Below are 26,288 nucleotides of genomic sequence, written 5' to 3'. Positions count from 1 at the left end.
GTGCACTCACTAACTCTCAGGCGAACTGAATGATTCTTCTCTGATGAATAGAGCCCTGGAATAATTTTCTGTGAATGCACATGCTGTTCCACTTGCTATTTTTTTTTTTTAAGATAATAGCAATATAGAAAGAGTCCCATGTTAATTTCTAGCAGTGGCTAAGTAAACACCAAATAGCTGAATCTCCAAGCTGAAATGCAATCTGCATGCTGGCCTGTGCATGCAGAAAGAGATGGAGGGCCACTGCGGGCTTTTTTATAGGACTTTTGCTGGAACAATAAAGACATTCAAGTACTGCAACTGAAATCCTTCTCATCTTTGCCCAGTGCCGTATTTCCTCACTATCATGACTGTGCATTAGCGTCATGGGGTTCCTTTCACTGGTCAGTGTATTTTTTAGCTTCTGTGTTGACGAAGGGTGCCTGGCTTCCTACTCATCACCCTCGGAACTCTGCTTAAACTCAGACCTGGCTGCTAGAGAGGACAGTTCAATTTCCTTAGATTCTCTGCTGAGAAATTCACCAAGCGAGTTTCACCCAGGTCTAGTCATTTACACTAGTCCCCATTCCTCAAAAGCAACGTAACATTCAGAGAAAAGACGCAGGAAATTTCAAATGGCTACCTGTTGTCAATCCTGAGTAACATGGATCTGAAAACTCACGACGCTCTTGCTCCAAAAGGAGCCAATTCCCCCCCACACACACACACACTCCTTCTATGGCTCCTTTTTAAAAGGGACACCTCATTTGTCTGACGTCACTCATAGAGTCAAGTGCATCCTCCCTTGTTGCACTGGGATATTTCTGCTGCCACTGAGCAATTGGATTCAGCAATTTGAGACTGCTTTAGACCCTGCATTTAAAGGGGAACGCAACACAACCATAATTGTGGTGCCGCGAAGACGCTTCTGTAATGAACCAAATAGAAAACAGCCCTACAAAATCCAATGTAAATTGGATTAGTACTTCATGGAGATGAGGCCAAATGAGATTCCACATACAAAATGAGTAGAAAATGGTCCTCTAATTGATACTGCACCAAACCTATCCCTGGAGCAGCTCCGCTGGAGCTAGTGAAGGTACACCAGGGATGAATCTGACCCAGTAATTACGTGCTAAACCCTGGAGTTATTATTCAGTCAAAGCTCCCATTAAGGCTTAACAAGAGTCTTGTCCAAGCAAGAATTGAATATGGCTTACAGTGTTTGGCCTAAAAATACTTAGACAGTGATACAGCACCTTCTGTCTGAGGAGCTCTGATTGAGGTCTATAAAATCATGACTGGTGTAAAGAAAGTAGATAAGGAAGTGTTGTTTACTACTTCTCATAACACAAGAACTAGGGATCACCAAATGAAATTAATAGGCAGCAAGTTTAAAACAAGTAAAAGGAAGTATTTCTTCACACAACGCACAGTCAACCTGTGGAACTCCTTGACAGAGGATGTTGTGAAGGCCAAGACCATAACAGGGTTCAAAAAAGAACTAGATAAATTCAGGGAGGATAGGTCCATCAATGGCTATTAGCCAGGATGGGCAGGAATGGTGTCCCTAGCCTCTGTTTGCCTGAAGCAGGGAATGAGCGACAGGGGATGGATCACTTGATGATTACCTGTTCTGTTCATTCCCTCTGGGACACCTGGCACTGGCCACTGTCGGAAGATAGGACACTGGGCTAGATGGACCTTTGGTCTGACCCAGTAAGGCTATTCTTACGTTCTTATGAGCTCAGAGTACTTTGTAGACACTTAAATCTCCCCCACGAGGCAAGTGAGCATTCTACTCAGAGGTGGAGAGACTATGGTGCACAGGTTAATGGGAAGATTGTGTGCTCCCCTCACTGCTCTCCAGATACGCCGTGCTGAGGGGCAGTAGGCAAGGGCTCCACCCACAGTTTCTGAGGCACTGATCACAGCCCCACAGTGGATACAGTACTAACAATTCTAGGGTTACGCGCTAGCTAACAATCTTGATGTATGACGTCACAAGCTGCACAGGGTTAAAGAGGAGCAACATCTAGTTTGTGGCAGTGGAGAAAAGCAGGTGTTACTCTAAAACACGTAGCAAGCGACATCGGTCATTCTCTCCCTGAGCAGGTGGGGAGGGGAATCAGCCGACCTCCGTAGTGTACAGTCACCCCTGCTCAGAGCCAGCACGAGGTCTATTCACCATTTAAGCCCTCATGGCCTTCTGAACAGGGATGAATTTCACCCAGGCTGAATGCTGGGAAGAAAGTTTGCCCTAAGTGAATTGTTGAAGGACATGTAACACATAGGCAGGGACAGACCCCAGGGACCCAATGACTAAAGACAATGAGAAATTTGGCAGAAAGATGCCATATATGGAGTGGAGGGTGACTGGATATGTTTTCAAATGACGGCTTGTGATTAGAACACGAGGATGGATCTGCAGGAGTGTTGTACTAAAAAAAGCAAATGGCACATGCTGCCTAGCTACAATGGGCTGATCAAAAACGTGTTTGTAAAGGCTTGGATGAGCACACAGCGAAGAGACTCTGCTTTACTGATGCATTGCCAGTTTAGCTGAATCTTTGCATGCTTGATTTGCGTGGCTGTTCATTAAACACCAACACAGTCATAGCAGAGGGTTAGCGACCACCTGGGAGAGTCGATTAACCCTAGCTAGTGGTTCGTGCCCCCAGAAATGCCCTGTGTCAAGATCATGGGTGCTATTTTGCTAGCCCGGGTCTTTTTAAGAAACAAAGTGCTTTGCAGCCGCTCCCTGTTGCTCCTTCTTGTTAGTTTCATTCCTTCACACAAACAGGACCAGGCTACGTTTTTGCAGCACTGCCTTTGCTAGTCCACTCCCATGTGGTGAGAGTGTTATTTAGGAATAGTTTGAGGTTTTTGACATTGTCCGGATCAGCTGCAATGATACATTCATTCGTTACAAATATGTGCATTTTACCAGTTAGGTTTTGGTGTCCATGCTTTAAATGCAATCAGTAGCAATTGTGAGATAGATCCTCAGCTGTTGACTTCAGTCACAGTGTTCACCCACTGAGGATACCTTGATCAAATGGCCTTAGATCTGCACCAAAACTCTACCCCACTTCTGGAAATGGCAAACCAGTTTTCAAACTATCCGAGTAGGTGGATGTTAAGGGGGAAGCAAATTTCAGCTTGAAAACAAAAATTTAGCTGCCACCTTAACCATGGAGCAATTAGTGGTTGCTCCATACTTTGTCTGTCAAGGAGCATCACCTGCTTCCTGGACTATGGGAGAGCTCCTTAAAATATCAGCCACACCTCACTGATGTGTTGGAAGGCCTTTGGCATCAGTAAATCAAAAGGTGAGAATGAAGATGAGAAAAGGTAGCAGCTGGCTAATGCAGTCACTGTTTATTTTAAACCCACCATCGTTCCCAGCGGTGAGTTCTGAAATATGACGGCTTGAATTTCCCCCCCCCTAGAAAAGTATAAGAAGGAAAAATAAGTGGACGTTGTGGAGGCTTGAACTGCACTATTCAGTCTCCATGAATATCTAGGCCACTGTAATTAGCAAGTTCTAATTGCATTACACTTCTAATGACAATTAAAATTCGCTTCTACTGACATTAATGTCCTGAAATGTAAGTAATAGATGTGTGACAGCCTCACAGGAATCCGGAGAACAGAATGCACTGCTGAGTTCATGAACCCATCTTCCTCCGTGCTGTATTAATTACTTTATGTAGCTGCTAAGGCTGGGCAACGAGAGCAGAACACTTGACATTCTAAGCAAGCCTGCATTGACTGTCTGGGGACTTTTCTAAACAGAGAGTCAGACCATGTCTTCACTACCACTTATGTCGGCAAAACTTATGTTACTTGGAAGGGGGAATCCAGGGCACAAATTGTGGCCTTGCAGCTCAGATCCCCTCTATTTCCTGAACCCCAAATTATGCCCTCCCCCCACCCCAAAGTTCCTGGGGGCCACTGCTCCACACCTCCAGAAAATCAGGGTTGTATTCCACTTCAGAACTTTGTATTCCACACAAAGCGCACGCTGCATCTCTCATCCGGAAGCAATGTCCCACATGTTCGGCCTGCTGAGATTTGGCTCCCACGTAAAAACGTAAGAAACAGTTTGCTTAAAACCTTTACTCATTTCTTACCTTTAGGTGTTTGCTGCAATGCTGAGATTCTGATGCCATTACTGCGTGGCACCTGAGGTTTAATTAACCTCTGCCACAAAGATGTGTTTAGGAATAATAATGCTATGTATAATTCATGCTGTCGGGAAGTTTGCTCACTGCTTTGAGCTTTTATTCAATCATACAATTTTCTGTTATGTAAAACACACACAGTCATTCCGAACCTACAGGATAACATCTGGCCCTGAAATTAACCACATTGGTATGGAACTTGGGTGATTACAGACTGCAATCATGATCCATTAAGAGTGTATGCCACGCAGACTTGACAGCAAGCTGCATAAAACACAGCAGCCACTTGCACAGACATAGCACCAGAGTCTCTACGGCGGAGTAGTTGATTTTCACACCCTCCTGACACGGGTGTAAATGACTTACTCCCCGTGCAATGCCGTGAAGGAACAGGCCGCATGGTATATTAAAAACAAAGGTGATCGGCCAGAAAAGATTCAATAGCCCCTGCCAGGTTATAAGAGCCCCAGAAGAACATGGAGCTATCTGTGGCCTCCAGCCAAGCTATCCATTTTCAAATATCCGCCAGGCCAACCTTGTCAGGCAGCTGTACCAGTTCACTAGCTCCTCAGCTGATGTAAATTGGTGTCACTCCACTGAGGTAAATAGCTGCACCAATTGACAAGCACGGAGAATCTGGCCCCAAGACATGTTTGAGCCAACAGAATTCTACTGCTTCCCAGTTGTTTGGAACTAGTGCCCTCTTATACGGCACAACATTTGAGACGCATTTGTTTCTGCGCCTCTGTTCTCCTCAGCGTAGAGCAAAGTGCATTCTTGATAGGCTTCCCGTAAAGAGCTAAACGTGGCAGAATTCTTCAGAAGCTCGACAGAGTAAGTATTTCAGAGAGAACAGCTCTCTCTGCTGCTGTAGTTTTGATGAGTGCTCACTGGGATACTGGATAAAATTTCCAGCTCAGCTAAGCTTATTAGATCAGCTCCAAAAGTTTGGAGCTTCATAATAAACGTAATGGAGCAATCACCTTTTTGATAAATTCTGCTTGAGCAAAACACCAGCTCATCCTATGCATTGTGTTAGGCCACACCGATCTATGTGATTGGAAACAAAATTGTGCTTCACAAAGAGCTTCGAAACCACCCTTCGTGAGCCAGACTCTGATACCTTTACTCAAGTTGAATGGCATCTTACTCCACAAACAGTCCCAATTAAGTGCTTTTGAAAATCTCATTATGTACCCCATCTCCATGTTTAGATGCCTAAATCCTTTTGAAAATCAGGCCCTTAGTCAATAACATGGCCCACTCTTTGCTGTACCGTAGACACATGTGTTTCATCTGCAAAGAAATGAATCACTAATAAGCCTCAAACATTTTCCCCTGGCGTTTCATCAATCTGGCCTAGATTGCCTTCCTTGTTCTTTCGACTCCACTAGCTTGCTCCAGACTGCCTCATGAATCTCGTGGGACAAGGTGGGTGAGATGATCTCTTTTATTGGACCGGTGGTGTGAGAGACAAGCTGTCAAGCTACACAAAGCTCCTCTTCAGGTCTGGGAAAGGTACTCCGAGAGTTACAGCTAAATACAAGGTTGAACAGATAGTTTAGCATAAGTAGTTAGCGCATATTCTAAGAGACCATTCAAGGTGAAGTGTAGCCATAGACAAAAAGGGGGGTCAGAGGGTAACAGATTGTTATAAGAAGCCATAAATCCAGTGTCTTTGCTAGGCACTATAAATCATGGTCTTAATAAAGTTTTTATTTAAGCCCCTAGGCTCATCTTTTGAAAGTGTTGTGAATGTTTCCTTTGAGGATGGGAACTGATTGATTACTCTATAGCTGACCTCTTTGTGAAAAGAGATCCCCCACAGGAGATAGGGTGTTTTTGACTTTTATCACTTTCCTGAGCAAGTTCATTTGAGAGTGTAGTGATTGTCTGGTTTCACCCACATAGTTATTGGGGTGTTTAGTGCGCTGGATGAGGTGCACCACATGTTGTGATAGGCTGATGGAGTGCCCTTGTCTGGTGAAGGCCGTTTTGAGTGTGTTAAGGTGTATATCCCGGACTTTCTCCTTGGAGCACATTTTGTCATATCGGAGTGTCATAGAGAACAGATTTCATGGTGTGTTTGGGGTGGGTACTGGATCTATGAAGGTAGGTGTGGTGATCTGTGGGTTTCTTGTATAGGGTTGTCTGTAGGGTTCCATTGCTGAAGCTGATCGTGGTGTCCAGGGAGTTGATGCTGCTGTTGGGAGCGTTAGAAAGAGAGTTTAATGGAGGGGTGATGGCTGTTGACGTTGTGGTGGAAATCTCTGAAGGAGTTTAAGTCGTCTGTCCAGAGGATGCAAATATCTTCATATATCTTAGGTATATCATTGGTTTCGAGGTGCATCTGAATCTTGTGTCTCTGTCATATATTTTTCCCCACTTCAGTGGAAGTTGTAGGGTCTTGGGGCATCTAAGGATCAGGCTCCAAGTTACTAAGAAGGAGCTAAATGATTTCAATAAAAGGACCAAACTGCATCTTCATCCAAACATCTGAACAGAATCAGGTTTGAAAAAGTTCAGTGAAGTTTTTTTCCTTCTCCACAGTTTCTGTTTTTCTTGGAACTAGTTGGGATTTGGAAATACTCCAAGAAATGGTCTCTTTGCAATAATTCTGCCTTGACTAGTGGAAGAGCTGGAAATCTTGCAAAAAAGCCTGTTATCTTATTTCCAGTCCAATTTTGAAGGCTCCAGCTTATAAGATAAATTCCAGATAAGCATCTGGAGTTTCAGCCTCCTGCACGAATCCAACTTCCCAATGAGTTTGAAGTTGTCCCACTGCTAAGAAATTTACACACTGTACATCCCAAACACTGTGAATGATGGACCCAAAGTGAGCATTGTACAAATTATAACAGCGATGCACTTGGACATAGTAGAGACCAACCTCGATGTGGTTACATAAGGAAATGACAATCCCTGTTTGTCTTATCAGGAGAAAAATCTAATTGTCACTCGCTTGTAAAGTGCATGTCACATCCCCCTCCGGTGGCAGGTCCACAAGGAGGATCAAGGCCTACTGCTGGCTAATGGAGTTATTCCTTTAGCTGAAGTGGTAGAAGGCTGTGCTGAAAGTCCAAGTTCAACGCTTGCCCAAGACCAGTGGTGTGGACAGTCAAACACAGGCCTCTTCCTAACACCTGCAATTTCACTAACTGAGATAACCAGACATCCTCAGCACAATACTGCTTACCAAGGGGACGAATCTTTGAATCACATCAAACTCCACATGATGTCAGACACTGGTTCAAAGGAGCAGTGGGTGCATTTGTACGATACCAGCAACAAAGATTGTATTTACCTGCTAAGGAAGGTATTTTCTGTAATTTAGCGCAATGAGAAGGGACGGAAGCTGGGGAGGGGGGAGGCTGCTGAGAATAGGGGAGTGAAAGAAAGAGGGAATTCTGTTCTTGCATTTAATACTGAGCCTCTTTCAGGTATCCTAATGGTTCTTCGACTGCCTGGCTAACTACTGAAAAAGGCCCAATTCAGTAACGCCCTTAAACACCTGCTGAAGTACTTTGCTGAATCACAGCCTTTAAAGTGCCTGATTCTGAAGCTGATGGGAAGAACTCAGGATCGAGCCCAGGTTTAAGATGGCTCCATTAGTTCCTATGGCTCAGAAATGAAATACACCTCAGAACTGTCTAGCAATTACCGGGGGGGAGGCACAGAACAATCACCACGAAGGCAAGTCCGGATTAATGCAGGGGCTTTAGGGGCTGCAGCCCAATGCCTTGGGCTCAGGGGGGCCCCGCAGGCCAGATGCAGCCCGCTGCTTCTTTTCATCCGGCCCATGGCAAGTCTCCACGCCGCGGGCCGGACACCAGTCCCCAAACCTCGGCAACCACTCCCCCCCCCCCCCGCCCCCGGGCCTGGATCTGCAAGCGTCAGCTCGCTGATGTGCCCCTTCGGCCCCTAGGTGAGGGGCATTCAGGGAATTTCTGCAAGCTGCCCCCGACCCCAACGCCGGCTCCACAACTCCCATTGGCCAGGAACCGTGGCCAATGGGAGCTGCAGGGGCAGTGCCTGTGGGCACATGCCGGCCAACTCGGGGAGCAGACCAGCACCTAACCAGGGCAGGCAGGGATCCTGCCTTAGCCCTGCTGTGCCGCCGCCCAGGAGCCGCCCGAGGTAAGCGCCTCCTGGCCAGAGCCTGCACCCTGCACCCCCTCCCATACCCCAATCTACTGCCCCAGCCCTGAGCCCACTCCCACCCCCCAGGGGCCCCACAAAATCTAATAGCCCTGGGCCCACGGGAGAGTTAACCCGGCCCTGCACGAAGGTGCTAAGTACCTCCGCTTCCAGGGGAACTCACAGAAGCTCAATGCCTCTGATTCAGGCCCTAGTCCGTCCCAGAAAGGGCCCCGGGAATCTAGCCATTGGGCAATTCCCACTTCGCCTCAGAGCTCACAGCTGCTGTGCCCGTCAGGCTAGGAACAGCCTGCCTCTATCTGCAACGCTCCCTTGCCTTCTGAAATCCAGGCTCAAAGCCACAACAGAAAACTCCCCGCCCCCCGTGGGTATCTGAGGCTGTGACACAGAGAGGTTCCGGTGAAGGCTGTTGCTCTAGGAAGGCAGATGATAATTCATGAGATTTGAAGAATGTTTCTCATTCGATTCCAGGCTCTTCCCGAATGCTGGGATTTTACTGGCAGAGCTCACTGTGCTACAAGGCTAATTGCTCAGGGTAACTTTCTGCTCTAGGATAGGCAAGCCAGGGCTGGACTGTATCTTGCTCTCTCTGTAACACGAGACCTGAGCACACAGGAAGAGCAGACTATCAGCTACGATTAAGGATAATAAACCTCTTAAAGCAGAACCGTAAACCCACGAGAAGCCAGGGTGGAGTCAGGCTCTGATTTACCTTGTGGCCAACTTAGGCCTGGTCCCCATTAAGCCCCCACTTCAGACTAAGGTACGCAAATTCAGCTACGTTAATAACGTAGCTGAATTCGAAGTACCTTAATCCGAACTTACCGCGGGTCCAGATGCGGCAGGCAGGCTCCCCCGTCGATGCCGCGTACTCCTCTCGCCGAGCTGGAGTACCGGCGTCGACGGCGAGCACTTCCGGGATCGATCCCAGAACATCGATTGCCTGCCGCCGGACCCTCCGGTAAGTGTAGACGTACCCTTAGAGCTGAAAACACTGGTCGATGCAGTTTTCACAGCCCTAGGTTCCCACCAGGACCCAGCAATTCCCTTTCTCCCCCGATCCTACCCTTACCCCCATAATTGCTCCACAGGTACAATTCATAAAACAAGTCTTAACTAGGTACAGATTATATGCCTTGCACATGCCATTTCTCCTAGTGTCTTCGAGGGGTGGGTGGGGGAGACACTTCCCCCAGCCTTGGGAGACGTGGGGAACAGCTGAGACCCATAACAGCTCCTCCCCCAGTTCAGGAAGATCTGCGGTAGGGCTGGAGCTGCTAAAAAAAAAAAATAGCTGAACAGTGGTCTGCCAAAAATGCAGTTTAATCAAAATCAGAACGTTTCACGGGAACATGTCAATTTCAACAAGATTTTCCATGGGAAAAAAATCTAAAAAGAATCATTTCGACTGTCTCATTTTGATAATGTCAAAAGGTTTTAATCAAGTAAAAACCTTTTGTTTCAACTTGAGTGTTTCGATGCATTTCAGTTGGAATATCATAACATACTGATTTAAATATACTGTATTCAGTATTTTAATTGAATGTAAAAGTCAAATCAGAATGTATTAAAATGATCAAGTTAAAACTACATGTTTTGACATCTTTGAAACAAGGTGATTTGATTATCCTGAATAAAAATAGTTCTGAATTATTGTTTTGGGGGAAATTTTAAAATTCTGGCTTTTGTTCCAATTTGGAACGGAAAAAAATTAAGTGTCAGAATTTCCCTCAGAACAGAAATTCCTGTTTCCAGCCAGATGTATTCTTAGAGCCCACAAAGCACTGGCGTTCTCTAGCATCCATACTCTATACGTTATGGGGCATTTTATCCAGTGTGGACTGCTGGCTAGCCTGACCTATTTTTAGCTACAGAACAAAGGCCTAGGGGGTGTCTATGCCATTGCCGCCAGTACAGCAGCTGCTTTGGTAGGAGTAGGCTGTTTCACCACTCCAGTGCTCTGTGAGAGGAAGACCAAAACCCCAACCTTCAAGCAATACAGCAGGGCTTGGCGGGATTTTTTTTTTTTTTTAATTGGAGATATCCCATCTCCTAGAACTGGAAGGGACCTTGAAAGGTCATCGAGTCCAGCCCCCTGCCTTCACTAGCAGGACCAAGTACTGGTTTTGCCCCAGATCCCTAAGTGGCCCCCTCAAGGATTGAACTCACAACCCTAGGTTTAGCAGGCCAATGCTCAAACCACTGAGCTATCCCTCCCCCCAAAATAATGGCTAATGGCTCTGCAATCTCATCCACCAACTCCTTTAGCACCCTCGGATGCAGCTCAAAGCAGGACCAATCCCCAGACAGATTTTTACCCCAGTTCCCTAAATGGCCCCCTCAAGGATTGAACTCACAACCCTGGGTTTAGCAAGCCAATGCTCAAACCACTGAGCTATCCCTCTTCTCCCTGAGAACCCAGTTTGTGCAACCCTGACAGGGTTTGGTCACTTTAGCTGGGGATATGAGAGCAGAATTTTAATCAGACTCTGTACAGCTGTGTTGGGATATGTAAGAGTTAAGTAAAAACCTACTCCAGGTGACTGCTATCATGGTATTAGGAAGTGAGGCACAGGCAAGCACCATGTAGTAGGGAGAAAGGCACAGGCACACAGCCATCCTTTTCCCTTCCCTTCTGCTTGTTAAGGATAGAGAAGCGTTGCAGCTGCATAAGGAATGTGGTTGTTTAAAGAATACCCCTTGAGTAAAGAAGTGTTATCTCCTGCTCCCTTCCTTTCCCAGCTACATAGATGAGCTCAGGGTCATGGCCCCTTCCTCCCTCCCCTGTGAACTGCTGATTAAGGGAACATGTGACTACAATTACTTCAAAGAAATGTAGTTTCACTGTAAAAATTTCTGTATAACATGCTTAATGCTGTAAACAGGGGCGGGTATAATGATATTCAGTATATAGCTATTAATATTCATTATATGGGTGTTCGTATTATAGAATAAGGGTTTTGGGGGTGTTGTAGTAAGTGTGGGTATTTACATATTAACGTAAATAAAGAAGTGTGATGTAATTAACTCAGTACTTACTCGACAATTGGGTTGAGGGGAACAAATACCGCAGTAAAGAAGCCTGTCTACTCAATCTGCCTCTGGGTCCCCCTGCTCTTCTTCTAACAGGCTGATTTCCATTTCTCTTTGTAATATTTGAGCTTAGACCCCAGGCAGTATTTATGGCATAAAGAGCATTTCTCTGTGCTTAGATACCTCAGTGACAGATACTTTATAAATACAGATGGATGGACAGAGAGTCACAGACAAGACACAGATGTGCCTGTGAGAGTATACAAACTGGTTTGCTATTCAGTTTTGCGCACAAAGAAAATTACTGGTGGGCAGTTATTGCAATAAATGCGTGACAATAGTGCTGGGAAGAGACCGAAGTCTATCCCTTGACCCCAATCATCTGACCTGACTCTGGGATATGAAAGGTCACAGGCCAGGACTAGCCTCTGATGCCACTGGCTGCTAACAGAGTTATCCTAGTTTTCATTAATCCCATTTAAAGGCATTTCACTTAAGAAAATTATCATTAAAAAATTCCTGCAAAGCCATACTTGGCATCCAGTGACCCAAGCAGGGTACGGATCACTTTCTTTTCTCGCCCATTTTTGGATGCACTGTTAAGAGCCAAGGCTGAGTTATAAATCGCACACAGAGCCATGGTGACAGGGTGCCGGGTTTAATAACATCCCACCGCTTCACTAGTTTGCAGCTAGCAAGCAAGCAGCTTTTTCTCTTCCAGTTCATTCTATGTTTAATTACTTATTTTTCTAGAATCCCACATTAATAAACGCGTCTGAGCCTGTCAAGAAATTACACCCTGGGCTATCCGGAAGAGTATTCATGGGATCACACTCAACCCAAAGAGATGGGAATTCCTAGTTAATTACCAGTACAGCTTACTACTTGACACTGCCAAGATGTACCAATCTCAGACATGTAACCACATCTCCCAGCCTCTCAACTCCACCGACTTTTCAGATTTAGAAAAAAAAACAACTACCGTAATGTCTCTTTTAGACTCTGGGGCCTTTGGTGCAGAGACTGTCTTTATTTCTGTTTTTGCCAGGTACGCTATAGTTCTTCTAATGATGAATCACCTCTTTAACAATTCACTGCTCAACTGTTGGAATATTTCCCTTGGTAACACAAGAACGGCTGTACTGCGTCAGACCCGTGGTCCATCTAGCCCAGGAGCCCATCTTCCGACAGTTGCTGGAGCCAGGTGCTTCAGGGGGAATGAACAAAACAGAGCAATTTATCAAGTGATCCTTTCTCTGTTGTCCGGTCCCAACTTCTGACAGTCTGAGGTTTTGGAACACTGAGGGTCTGAGGGTCCCAACTTCTGACAGTCTGAGGGTTAGGGACACCCCGCATGGGTGTCCCTAACCCTAAGGTAAGTCTACATTGCAGTCAGGGGTGTGAATAGCAGCTGGTGTAAATGTACCCGTGGTAACTATACAATAGCTAGCTGCTAAAAATAGCAGCGAAGACGCTGTAGTGTGGGCCGCACAAGCCGTCTGTCTCCTCTAGGTACATACTCGCTAGGGCAGCTGGTACTGAAGCCGGTGCTAAAGCAGCCCCACTTCTGATTTTAGTGAGCTAGCTATTGTACAGCTGGGCAGTCCAACTACACGAGCTGCCATTCATACCCCGGACTGCAATGTAGACCTACCCATAGTGCCTTGTTTTATAGCATTTCCTATTCAGTGGGGAGTCAGTGTTCTGCTTTGTGTCATTGTAATGGTGCTTCCCGTGGAGATTATCAGATGAAAGGCCCTACAGCTGAGTGCTTCCTACATGCTAATTAAGTCACACAACGTCCCGACGATGCCCGAATCAAAACTCTGATCTGAACTACCCCCAACTCTGAGTGGGTTCAGGATCTGAGCCCTGATCGCAGACTTAGAGCTGACTCCTGTCTCTATAATGGACCAAATCAAAGCCCTGCCTATTGGAGCACCTCCCAGCTTTGAGCTGCTGGATGGTGGTTTACTAGACTTGAGGCTCGGCTCCAGCCCAGGCATTGCTCTCTGTTTTCCCGAAGGATAAACTGAGGCACAAAGAGGGGGAGACCAACAATTTAAGAAGTGGCTGTGGATTGCGGGTGCCCAACTTGAGGGACTTTACGCCTGATTTTTAGAGACGGGAGCTGCCATTGCTCAGTATCTTTGAATCAGGCCCAGGCGGCCACGTCAGGCACACAAAACCTGAGACGCTCATTGAACATGGTGCCTTTGGAGGCCACGGATACGCGCTGGATCAGGATCAGAGCTGGGGATTAAACCCAAGAGTTCTTGAACTAACGACTAGACCACACTTCTCCTTTTTTATTCCTCTCCTTGCCCCATCCCCATGAGGCAGGGACTCTGGTGATAGACACCCCTTTCCACTGCAGTCTGGTTCTTCTTCTCGGTATTCTCTAATCATAGAGCTTCACAAAAACTCTCTGCTTGTCCCCTTCACCCCTTGTTAGTGTTATGCAGCAATACCCTCGAGGCAGGGAAGACCTGAAACGCAGCTGCCTTAAAGCTGCTGTCTCATCACACCATCCAGCGTGACATGGTCATGCTCCCAAGCCGCTCTGCTGGCCTTCCTGCAGCCTGCATACATAGTGGACCCAAACCTCTCCTCTTGCACCGACGTAAATCAGAAAGTAGCCCGTATAGTCCAACTGGTGTGAGAGTTGGATCAGGCCGGCTGTCCATGTATTCTCCTTTAGCATTAAGCAAGATGCAGATCCCTAAACTTAGCCATGCACAGGAAGGCCCAGATCCTCAGAGGTATTCAGGCTCCCATCTTACATTGAAATCAGTGGAAGTTAGGAGCATAAATTATCTTTGAGGACTCGGGCCTAAGCGTACAGCACCAACCCCCCTGTACACTGCACCACATCCCTCATTCTTAATTCTTCAAGTCAATTGCTCCTGGCAACAGATGCTCGATTGACCCTCCCCCGCCCCCCCGGAGACTAATGCACATGTATCATTACAAGCTTTCCCCATTTTTCCCAGCTGATCCATGCGCCTCCTCCTTAGACATGCGGTGGGGAAGGTGGCCTTCGTGACACAGCTGCTCACCCATTAAGAACTTGATCAGGACCCCCAAAGTATAAACTGGGCGGAGACATCCAAGTCATGTCACATCCGCCACTGAACTGCCATCAAGTGAGCTCATGGCTTTATTTATTTTACTTATAATTTTGCTGGGGCACTTTGAATTGCCCAATGGATTTGCAACTGAGGGAGTCAGGCCAATCTCTTCATATGTTTTGCAACGGAGGGTTTTTTGTTTTGTTTTTTAGAGTTGCAATCTTGTGCAAAATAAATTCTTATTCGCCCAGGGCTACGATCACAGTGCAGACCTGCAGTGATTAGTCTTCTGCCACTAGAGGGAGCTTCTAGCTTTGCTTTCGTGATCTATTGCCTTTCTGGAATTGCTAATGTATTGGGGGGATGCGTGGGAAAGGGGGTGCTGCTGGAAAGCCTTTGAAGCAATAACGACCATAGAAATACACCATTATGTAGATGACATCATTTTATGTTCCCATTTCTGTACCCTCAGGAAAAATCCGATGCTTTCAGACAAAGCTTGAGCGAAAGGGCAGTCAGAGGAGCCTCTCTTTGTTTTCAGATGGAGTGGTTAAGTTTATAGCTTTTTTAAAAAAAAGCCATTACATTTATCAACCTGGAATAGGCCCAAATCTCCTGAATTACCCTGCTGTAGGTTTCAGAAGAGCCTAAATCTCATTGACTTTCAATGGGACTTCCACTCCCGCACCATCTAGGCACTTTGGAAAATCCTCCCCTTGATTAAATCTACTGCTGGAAATAGAGTTACTCTATTCCATTCTATATAGGTGCTTAGACTGTGCTCATCGCCGCTGTATCTGAGTGCCTTCCAGCCAAGCATTAAACCAGAGTGACTAACAGCTCTGGCTTTATACCATTGTATTCGAGGACATTACTTGCCCCAACGGGCCTGATTTTTAAACTGACTTTTAAAACAGCCAGTGAGACTTCAATAGATTTTCTCCTGACATTCACTGAGTAACTGAACCAAGGGCCCTGTGCCTTTTAGTGGTTAGAATAAGACTGGGAGTGGGCACTTCTGGCTCTGTTAGCTTTGCCAAAGGATTGCTGTATGGTGAGACTTGAAGGCAGCTCGCAGAGCCAAACCCTACCCATGCATACCTGTGCATGGCTCCCATTAACACCCAATGGAAATCACACACACCTGAGGGAAGGATTAAGGATAAATTCCTCATGGTGCCTGTTTGCAGTTGTATAACGGATCTAACATAACCAATGCTACTTGAGAGGAGTGCTGAGAGATTTAAATACTTGTAATGCACTTGGTAATCTTGAGGTCATGTTTAGATACCAAACACAGTGAGTGACAAGAGCTAAAGCAATATCTGGTTTCCAAAAGCTGAAGTCCTATTGCACCATCCGAGACCAGGGGCAGACAATGTAAACAAGGCAATAGATACTGGAGAAATGCTTGAACTGGACAGCAGCTTCCAGGGAGGCACCATCTGTTTTGTTTTTTGGATTCCAAATATCTTTGCTGTCCAAATATATGATTTTGCCCTTGAAGGCATGAGAGGAACAATGTTAGAAGGCAGGAAACTGCAACCATTGTAAACACAGCAGAGCATTTGGGAAACTCTTGTGGGGAGAAGCATCTTGCACCAACTGTAAACTAGAAGAGGAACCAGAAGCAAAATTTCACTAAGTAATGTTTGAAAATGGGGCGTAAGAGCTCTGTTCTGTTCATGGCATACACAAAGAGAACTTAGATAAAAAAATATTCTTGCTGGAAGGTTGCAACATAACACACAAGAACCCCAAAACAGAGAGACACAAAACAGGCTACTCCTTAAAACAGAGAGCCACAACTAACCCAGTCTTACTCGAGGCTGGCTTTTCTGAAGACTGCCTTTGATAATTGCATGCTTCCCTACAGAACCCCCGAGCCTTCAAGCAGGAACAGGAAAACCCTCTGCCTTTAAAGCTTGCAGTTCCAACATAGTCCTCATATACCACAGGCTCCTAATTAGCATAGGCACTTCTGAAAATTTCACCCCAAGCAGCAAAATACAGATCTGAATTTCCCCAGAGTTTGGGGATACACAGCAATCAGGAAACAGATGGTTACAGATTACTAACACAGGTTTAAAAAGAAAAAAAAAAGCTGGTTGAATTTTCCTCAGTGTCCTATAGAGGAAGTATGATCTTGTGGCTAAGGCATTGGACTGCAATTCAGGAAATGTGGATTCAGATCCTGGCTCTTATGTGGCCTTGAGTAAGTTACCTGGTATCTCTATACCTCAGCTCCCTACCTGTAAAATGGGGATAAGTCTTCCTTTCTCCCTGATGTGTATTTAGATCGTAAGCTCTTCAGGACCAGGGCTGCATCTTACTATGTGTATGTACAGCACCTAGCACAATGAAGTACCAATGTTAGTTGCTACTGTAACAAAGAATAATGTTAAACCCTATCTCTACACTGAGTTCTCTTATAGCTCAAAGCGACAGAGAGTCCTGTAGCACCTTATAGACTAACAGAAGTACTGGAGCATAAGCTTTCGTGGGTGAATACCCACTTCGTCAGACGCATGCCTTATAGCTCAGTGTTTATTTCCCTTTATACCAAGCTTGGCCTAAAGAAACCACCACATTCTGTTTCAAGTGACTTGATAACTAGCTCAGTCCCCCCTAGGTAAGTGAATTCTCAATTGTGTACTTCTTCCAGTCTCAGTTGATAAAGGGATGTAGAAGAGAATAAGTCAAAGTCTGGGGCCATTTTTTAAAAACGTCTTTCAAATTTGGAATGTACAGTGTTTTGAGGTCATCTGTGGATTAGCTAAACCTCTGTGTAGGGAAGGCTGGGGGAGGGACGGGCTTTATAGGCTTTTTGTAAGAGGTAGAGCTGGTCAAATTTTTTTCCAATGGAACAGTTTTCTGTTGGAAAATGCTGATTCCACACAACCAAAATGTTTCATGGGAATGCATCATTTTATCAACATTTTCATGGAAAGTCAATGAAATGTTTTGTTTTGAATTATGGTACATTACATTTTGACTTTATAAATTATAAACGTCAAAATGAAATGTGTTGGTCAGTCAATGCAAAACTTTTTGGAATATTTCATTTTGAAAAAAAAAATTGAGATTTTTGACTTTGTTCCGATTTGGGACAAAACCAGATTTTGAAATACCAGAATCGCCTGTGGGACTGAAGGGGAGCTCTGGTAGACTGGATCAGAGAATGGGGTTTCAGGAAGAAGGTGCTGTATGGAGGAAGGTGCAAAGACAAGTAGGATTCTGCGTTCTAGGGAAGGAAGTGCCGAGTCCAATTAGAACACAGTTTGTAAAGTGCATTCTTTCCTTTTTCTTGGAAAGGTGCTAATGTCGGTCACAACTAAAACACAGCAACTCAGTTCAGCATGGAACGTGGCATTGCTTCCATGGGGAACTGAAAACAGGCAGCAACATTCCAGTTCTGCTTGTGAGCTCACTCAAATGTTTGCATGGATGCCACTTGTAACATTTTGACAGCAAGAACGATAGCAAGGAGATGGAGATCTCCTTTCTGGACAGCTGCTTATTCAGGCTGGCTCTGTGTGTGTTCCCATCGGGGATGGGGATGGCCTGATTGATAGCCGGCTGGGGTGTGAAGCCCTTTATTTGTATGGGATAATAGGATCTCTCTTCAATAAAACGATGATGACATGAAGCAGTGTCAGCTCTAGAAACAGCTCATGATTCACTGCTTTAAAAAAAATCACAGCTCAGGAGGATGCCCCAACAATAATAGACTTCAGGAGGTCTTGAGATTAGCTGCAGCTGAGAAAAGAAATTGACTGGACTCTGGAGACTAAACTGATTTGTAGACTGCTCACATCTAGTGGCCCCAAGCACAGAAATTAAGTAAAGAGACAGCCTCCATCCCAAAGAATGTGTGTCCGGGATTGTCAAAAGGGCATTGGATTTCAGTGGGAATTGGAGGCCTAATTCTCTCGAGTGGTTTTGAAAAGCCCAGCCTTCAAGGTGTATGAAAAGATCCAACAGGTGGAGGAAGCAAACTAACAGGTAGTTTAAACTAGGCTGTCACAGAGCACTCCCTCATCTACCCAATGCACCACACTGCCTGGCCCATTTGAGTGGTCTCTAACTCACAACATACACACTCTATTCGGCACTGGTGAGGCCACACCTGGAGTATTGCATCCAGTTTTGGTCCCCCCACTACAGAAGGAATCAGTAGCGTAGCTAGGGGGTTCAGGGGAAGCAGCCGCTTCCCCTCAGTTCATTTTTCAAAAGCGGCGCCTGCCGGGCCGCCGCTGGGGTCCTGCAGGCAAGTGGGGGGGCAGCACGGCCGGACTCCGGAGGAGCCATTGGGGGGAGCGGCAGGCGCGGCCGGAGGAGCGAAGGGGCCAGCTCCTCGGCCATCGCGCCCCACGTGGCCCCAACATCGCCGCCGCCACCTGCGGCGGCTCAGGGCTCGGCGGCCGAGCGCTCCGCAGCTGGCGGGCAGATCCCCTCTCCCCGGCAGCTTCCTGCTTCCGGGCCGAGGGAAGCAGGAAGCTGCCGGGGAGAGGGGAATCTGCCCGCGCGCTGCGGAGCGCTCGGCCGCCGAGCCCAGAGCTGCTGCAGGAGGCAGCAGCGCTGAGCGTGGGGCGCAATGGCCGAGGAGCCCGGCCGCTTCGCTCCTCCGGCCGCGCCTGCTGCCCCCCCAAATGGCTCCTCCGGAGTCCGGCCGTGCTGCCCCTGCCCCCCCGCCTTGCCTGCAGGAGCCCAGCGGCGGCCCGGCAGGCGCCGCTTTTGAAAGAAATGCTGGGCTGCCCGGGGAAGCAGGAAGTTGCCGGGGAGAGGGGATCTCGCCAGCTGCTGCCCGCCCCACTGCTCCGCTCCCCCCAGCCCCTGGGAGAAGGAAGCAGCGCCCGCCCCCGGCCACCTCTCCGAAGGGGGGCGCAGCGTGGCCGGAGGAGCCTGGGGGGGGGAGGGCGCGCGGAAAGGCCGGAGGAGGAGCCAAGGGGGGGCGTGGCCAGAGGAGGAGGGGGGGGCACGCCTTTTTTATGGTTGCTCCCCCTGCACTCAGAAGCTGGCTACGCCACTGGAAGGGATGTGGACAAATTGGAAAGAGTCCAGCAGAGGGCAACAAAACTGATCAGGGGGCTGGGGCACATGACTTATGAGGAGAGGCTGAGGGAACTGGGGTTATTTAGTCTGCAGAAGAGAAGAGTGAGGGGGGATTTGATAGCAGCCTTCAAGTACCTGAAGGAGGGTTCCAAAGAGGATGGAGCTCGGCTGTTCTCAGTGGTGGCAGATGACAGAACAGGGAGAAATGGTCTCAAGTAGCAGTGGGGGAGGTCTAGGTTGGATATTAGGAAACACTATTTCACTAGGAGGGTGGTGAAGCACTGGAAGGGGTTCCCTAGGGAGGTGGTGGAATCTCCATCTTTAGAGGTTTTTAAGGCCCGGCTTGACAAAGTACTGGCTCGGATGATTTAGTTGGGGATTGGTCCTGCTTTAAGCAAGGGGTTGGACTAGATGACCTCCTGAGGTCACTTCCAACCCTAATATTCTGTGATTCTATACCTTTAACCTTCAGATTCCAGGCACTGCAGAACACAGTAAAGGCATGTGTCAGGAGGAGCACGGCACCCAGCTTTTTCTACCACACCCAGCTGACTCTCTGAGCTCCCCCTTTACTTCCAGTTCCTGCCAATTGGGTTTTCCCCTTATTGGGCTAATCATTGTCCCACAAACGTCAACAATCCCTATCACAATAAGTTAACTCAGGGGTCGGCAACCTTTCAGAAGTGGTGTGCCGAGTCTTCATTTATTCACTCTAATTTAAGGTTTTGCGTGCCAGTAATACAGTTTAATGTTTTTAGAAGGTCTCTTACTATAAGTCTATAATATATAACTAAACTATTGTTGTATGTAAAGTAAATAAGGTTTTTAAAATGTTTAAGAAGCTTCATTTAAAATTAAATTAAAATGCAGAGCCCCCCCGACCGGTGGCCAGGACCCGGGCAGCGTGAGTGCCACTGAAAATCAGCTTGCGTGCCGCCTTCGGCATGCGTGCCATAGGTTGCCTACCCCTGGGTTAACTGATTCCAGTTAAGCCTGCAAACTTCTCTGTCACTCAATTATCTCAGTGACCTGGGTGCTACACTATACCCAGCCTTAACATTTTTCATGCAATGTTTTCACGAGGGTGCCGAATGCTTTGCTGAAAGCCGATGGCCAGACTTTCCAGCAGTATTGAGCACTCACAAATCCCGTTGACATCAATGAGAACTGCTGGTGCTCAGCACGTCTGAGAATCAGACCCGAAATATCCTGCATGTTTTTCTGTGCACTCAACAGCATTTTACCATGACAAACTTTCAGGTATCATTTCTGCGTGACTGTGCTGATCTACATCTTGCCGCTCCTGGTGATAGGATGTGCCTACACGGTGGTTGGCATCACTCTGTGGGCTAGCGAGATACCCGGCGATTCTTCTGACCGCTACCACGAGCAAGTGTCCGCCAAGCGAAAGGTAAGCAGCTTTCCGACCTCATGGCAGAATGATTGGGGAGTGGGTGTGCAAAGGCAATTGAACAAACTTGGGTCTATGGTTATTTACTCTCTCTCAGCCATTCTTTAAATGGAACATAACATATACACAGTGGCCAAACTTTTCAACAGTGGCCACCAATTTTGGATGTCTTTTTTTTGGGGTGCACAACTTGACACCCAGAGTCCTGATTTTTAAAAGGGTTGAGACTTTCAAGTACATATGAAATCAATGGGAGCTGCAGTTGCTCAGCGCCTTTGAAAAATCAGGTCCAACCAGATGCCAGCTGGATACCCAAAAACTCAGGCGCAAAAACAGGAGAGGTAAATTTTTACAATGTGGCACTGAGTGCTCTGATACCGAATTCAAATTAAGGTGTGTGTTATATTTTGGAGAGACTGGATGGCTCAGATAACTGGTAATGGGATCATGCTCGGGACGGAGCCATCATTTCAAATCCAGTCCCTGACAGCAGTGGCCAAAAGTCATTAATACAGGGCAAGGAGGAAGAGAGGAAATCATAGAATCATAGAATATTAGAATTGGAAGAGACCTCAGGAGGTCATCTAGTCCAACCCCCTGCTCAAAGCAGGACCAACACCAACTAAATCATCCCAGCCAAGGCTTTGTCAAGCCGGGCCATAAAAACCTCTAAGGATGGAGATTCCACCACCTCCCTAGGTAACCCATTCCAGTGCTTCACCACCCTCCTAGTGAAATAGTGTTTCCTAATATCCAACCTAGACCTCCCCCACTGCAACTTGAGACCATTGCTTCTTGTTCTGTCATCTGCCACCCAATATGTTTCGGTTCAATCCATTTCCTAAAAACAGGTATCCAAAACCCCCACCATTCTCACAACAAAAATAATTGGCTCCCCTGGTTGAAAATCACAATAGAAAGACCAAGGGTTGAATGAAGGAGAAGACCACTACTTACTCCTTGAAGTGGTTCCTTCCACGGCAGAGTTGAAGCACATGTCTGCCTTGCCTATCTGTTTTCCTGTGGATAAACAGAGGACTTCTCTTCCCAGGAGGGCCACCCCACCATTCTCCCCCATAGTTGCTCACACTGGCTTCAGTTCTATTAGGTATGCTTTGCTCAAAGGGTACAGTGTAAACTTCTGCTATAACCAGGTCTCACTCTCATACAGGTGGTGAAGATGATGATCGTTGTGGTGTGCACGTTTGCTGTCTGCTGGCTGCCGTACCACATCTACTTCCTCTTGCATTTTTTTAACCCCGATTGGTACCAGGAGAAGTTTATCCAGCAGGTCTACTTAGCAGTCATGTGGCTGGCCATGAGCTCCACCATGTATAACCCAATCATCTACTGCTGCCTCAATGACAGGTGAGTTATGAGCTTGGCTACTGACTGAGTGCAATAAAGGGAAGGTGTGGGGGATGGTTCGGGTACAGAAGAGGACCCTAGACATGGTGGTGAGTTGCAGCTTAGCAGGGAGCTAACACATCAGGGGTGGCTGTTAAAATTACTCAGAAAATTGTTTGGGTTTACCTACAGCCGGAGCGTACCAAATTAACAGCTACACCAAGGCTTCTCCCTACCACAGTTTCTTAAATTAAGGGGCTGATTTTTCCCAAGTACTGAGCACCTACATCTTCATCGGAAGTCAATGGGAACTGCAGGTATTGAGCACCTCTGAATAATCAGGCATTACATTTTCAAAGGCTTTAGGCGGCCAAAGTCAAATAAAAACTCCAAGCTCTTTCCAGCACAGTTTTCCCTTGTCAACAGGGCTACAGCAGAGACTGTAGATCAGACTCGCCAGCGTATACATTTCTTATAGCTCCTCTGGGATCCAATAGTGCAGTCTAGTGGAGAATAACGGCGCTCCCCATCTTAGTTAGATGAAAATCCCTGCGAGAGCTGGGGTATATCCAATCTTTATTCAGTTAAAAAAAAAAGAAGGGCATGATCAAATCGCTTTAATGATTGTCAGCTTGTATTTTATTAAATGAAAAAAGTTCAGCATGAAATAAGTTCTCATTTTGACAATTTGTTTTTCCTTTAAAAGGAAACACTTTCCATTTTTCTCCATGGGGGTGAAAAACTGCTTGGCTGTTCCCCACTTTCTCTTCCTTATCCCCTACTTTTCCAGGGGCAAGAAGGAGGAAGAAAAGTTAAAGGGGGCAACCCCAACATTCAAAATGAAACATTTTCCTGTCAAACAATCTTTTGGCAAATCTTAATTCCTGAAATTTCAAAACAAAGCAATCCAGTTTTGAAATATTTTGCAAAAATACCAACAAATATCAGCAGGCTCTAATCCATGCCCAGAAAGCAGATAGCAGCAGTATGCCTGGAATGAGATACCCTCTTACTGCCCATCTGGGTCTGTATTTGTAAAGGGACCCATCACCATGGCATGAGTGGCAGCCTCTGGGTTAACAGATTATACCAATCCTACCCTCCCACCATAGTTATAATCCCTGCTTTATATAGAGACACATGTAAGTGCATTTAAATAAAATTGTTACTGTTCTAGCAGATACAAGATTATAAAACTGGGCCAATCCTGAAGTGTCTAGTCGGTCAAACTCCTGTGGCTCAAGTGGGTATTTGGATGGAGTCAAGTTTTCAGGATTTGATCCAATGTTAAACTTGTATATAATGTCATAGGTTCATGCAAATTGAGTATGGCACACTTCAGGCTCCCAAGAGTTTGCAATCTAAACTTGGCGAGAAACACATAAAACATTGGTAAAGCCCTTAATCAATATTACTACGTAAATGGATGCATAAAGGCCATCAAGGGCTCTACCCTTGGAAATAAGAACTTGAAATGCGAAGAGGGACTGGGTAAATGAAAACTTTTTCTGAATAAATTTGTCAGTTATATGCCCCAACTGCAAAAGAGTTTTGCAAGCCTCTCTCTTTTACCAAGTATAATAGCAAGGCAGTGATGGTGGATTGACTGTTGGCAGTGCAGTCCAGTGGTTACACTGGGGTGGAATAGGGATCACAACACAAAACACTGTTCTCAGTTTTGCCACTAACTGGTGTTGTGATGCTGGGGGAAGTTTGATGTCTCTGTCTCTGTTCTCCTACTGGAGATAGGAGCATAGTATGGATTGTTTTATTCACTGAAATAATTATTTATTAAGCACCAAAATGAAGAATACTTAAGAGATTTTAGATCCTGTATTAAAAGGTGGTGTATGATAATACCTAGTTCTTACGTAGCACTTGGCATCCAAAATATCTCAAAGTGCTTTTACAATGGACAAAAAACTACAAAGTGGGGAATAACTGGCTAGGCGCTTGTACATCTTAGAAGGATCTGGGAGTTATAGATCACAAATGTGAAGCAGTTACTAAGAGTCCACAATGTGAAGCAGTTAATAAAAAGACTAATGTCATTCTGGGGTATATTAACAGGAGTGAGTGTCGCATGTAAGACACAGGAGAATTGTCCAGGTCTGGTCGGCATTGGTGAGATCTCAACTGGAGTACTGTGTCCAGTTCTGGGCACCACACTTTAGGAAAGATGTGGGTGAACTGTACAGAGAGACAGAGAGAGTCCAGACAAGAGCAACAAAAATGAACAAAGGTTTAGAAAACCTGAACTATGAGGAAAGGTTAAAAAACTGGGCATTTTAGCTTGAGAAAAGCAGACTGGGGTGGGACCAGATAACAGTCTTCAAATATGCTAAGGGCTGTTGTAAAAAGGACAGTGATCAATTGTTCTCCATGTCCACTGAAGGTAATGCAAGAAGTAATGGGCTTAGGGTGACCAGACAGCAAGTGTGAAAAATCGGGACAGGGGTGGCGGGGTAATAGGAGCCTATATAAGAGCCCCAAAAATCAGGATTGTCCCTATAAAATCGAGACATCTGGTCACCCTAAATGGGCTTAATCTTCAACAAGGAAGATTTGGGTTAGATATTAGGAAAAGCTTTCTAACTCAAAGGGTAGTTAAGTGCCGGAATAGGCTTCCAAGGGAAACTGTGGAATCCCCACCATTGGCCGCTTTTAAGAACAGGTTGGACAAACACCTGTCCAGGATGGTCTAGGTTTACTTCAAAGTGCCTCAGTGCAGGGGGGATGGACTGGATGACCTCTCGAGGGCCCTTCCAACCCAACATTTCTAGAATTCTCTGATATCCCAATGCCCAGAAGGGTAAACCGAGACACAGAAGGGAAGTGACTTAAAGATCACATGGTGAGTCAGCAGCAGAGCTGGGAACAGAAGCAGGCAGCATGGTCTAGTGAACAGAATATTGGACGATAGGGGTATTAAGGTTTGAGAGTTGGTCACACTTCTTGCATCAATGCATATGCTGGGTGACTCCTCCTATGGATTGCACTGAAAACATTCTGTAACCAGCTCAGCACATGCTAGGCCTAACATCCCTGCCCTTGGCTGTCTCCTCAGATTCCGCATTGGCTTTAAGCACGCTTTCCGGTGGTGCCCTTTCATCAATGCTAGGGAATACGAAGGGCTGGAAATGAAGTCTGCCAGGTACCTCCAGACCCAGAGCAGCATGTACAAGGTCAGCCGGATTGAGACAACTGTATCCTCCGTCACCGGCAACACTGAGGAAGACATTGAAGAGAGCAACAAAATTAAGCGCCTGTCCGTGGATATGACATCCAACGGCTCCTCCCGCAGTGACTCTAAAACCGTCTCCGAAAGCTTCAGCTTCTATTCCAACACGCTCTCCTAAGCTGCCATCCAACTGAGCAAGGGTCAGAAAATATTGCTTATACCTACGCCCCAGGTCTCCATTAACCATATATCCAGGTGTGCCTGTATTCACCTTTTCCTGATGAAGATGCTATGCCTTGGTTGCGACAGTAGCCACCTCTCAACAGTGTGCCTGTCTGACCCAGTGTAATTACATCGATTAACATCAACAATATCTTCTCTCTCTATGGTATCTTGCAGTCGTTTGCTGGGCTGAATGCTTAATCGATGCTGTTCACTGAAAGCAGATCTTAATTTATGATACAGCATTACAGAAAAAAGATGGTAGGTATCAGAACCTGGCTTTCAGTGCTACTGTTCATTCTCAAGCTATGCTCTGCCATTGATCGGTGTCTGAATGCAATATAAATTTCCACCGGGGGGGCTTTTTCCATCTCCTTTCCCCACTATTTTTGTTGTCATATCTCCTCCCTTACTTGCCATTCACTTGTTGCTGATTAGCAAAATGGAGAAATGGTATCAAAAGAGGAAGATAGGGCTGGTGACTTATGAAACAATCAATACACCTCCACCAGCTTAGTAGGCAACACTACAGCAAAGGCTGCCTCTCTTGCACATAGTATGTTAAACACAGAGGATTTCAGTTCCTTTCTGGTGAAGGAAAGATTGAGCTCTTGAGGTTTATTGCTACCATGCCTTTCTTTTTA

General features: G+C 46.2%; 1 protein-coding gene across 1 annotated transcript in view; it reads left to right on the top strand.

The window, feature by feature from the left end:
• TACR1 (tachykinin receptor 1) overlaps positions 1–25,600 on the top strand; it is an 88,606-nt gene extending 63,006 nt beyond the window's left edge. Inside the window, exons 3-5 of the mRNA XM_065399663.1 lie at positions 20,744–20,894; positions 22,066–22,262; positions 25,309–25,600. Of these exons, the coding sequence (XP_065255735.1) occupies positions 20,744–20,894; positions 22,066–22,262; positions 25,309–25,600 (640 nt within the window). The remainder of the gene's footprint in view (positions 1–20,743; positions 20,895–22,065; positions 22,263–25,308) is intronic.
• Positions 25,601–26,288: the final 688 nt, after the last annotated feature.

This window comes from Emys orbicularis, chromosome 2 (genome assembly GCF_028017835.1).
Source record: "Emys orbicularis isolate rEmyOrb1 chromosome 2, rEmyOrb1.hap1, whole genome shotgun sequence".
NCBI classification, from domain to species: Eukaryota; Metazoa; Chordata; order Testudines; family Emydidae; genus Emys; species Emys orbicularis.
Note: the sequence above shows the minus strand (reverse complement) of the source record. Positions and strands in the feature narration are given on the sequence as shown.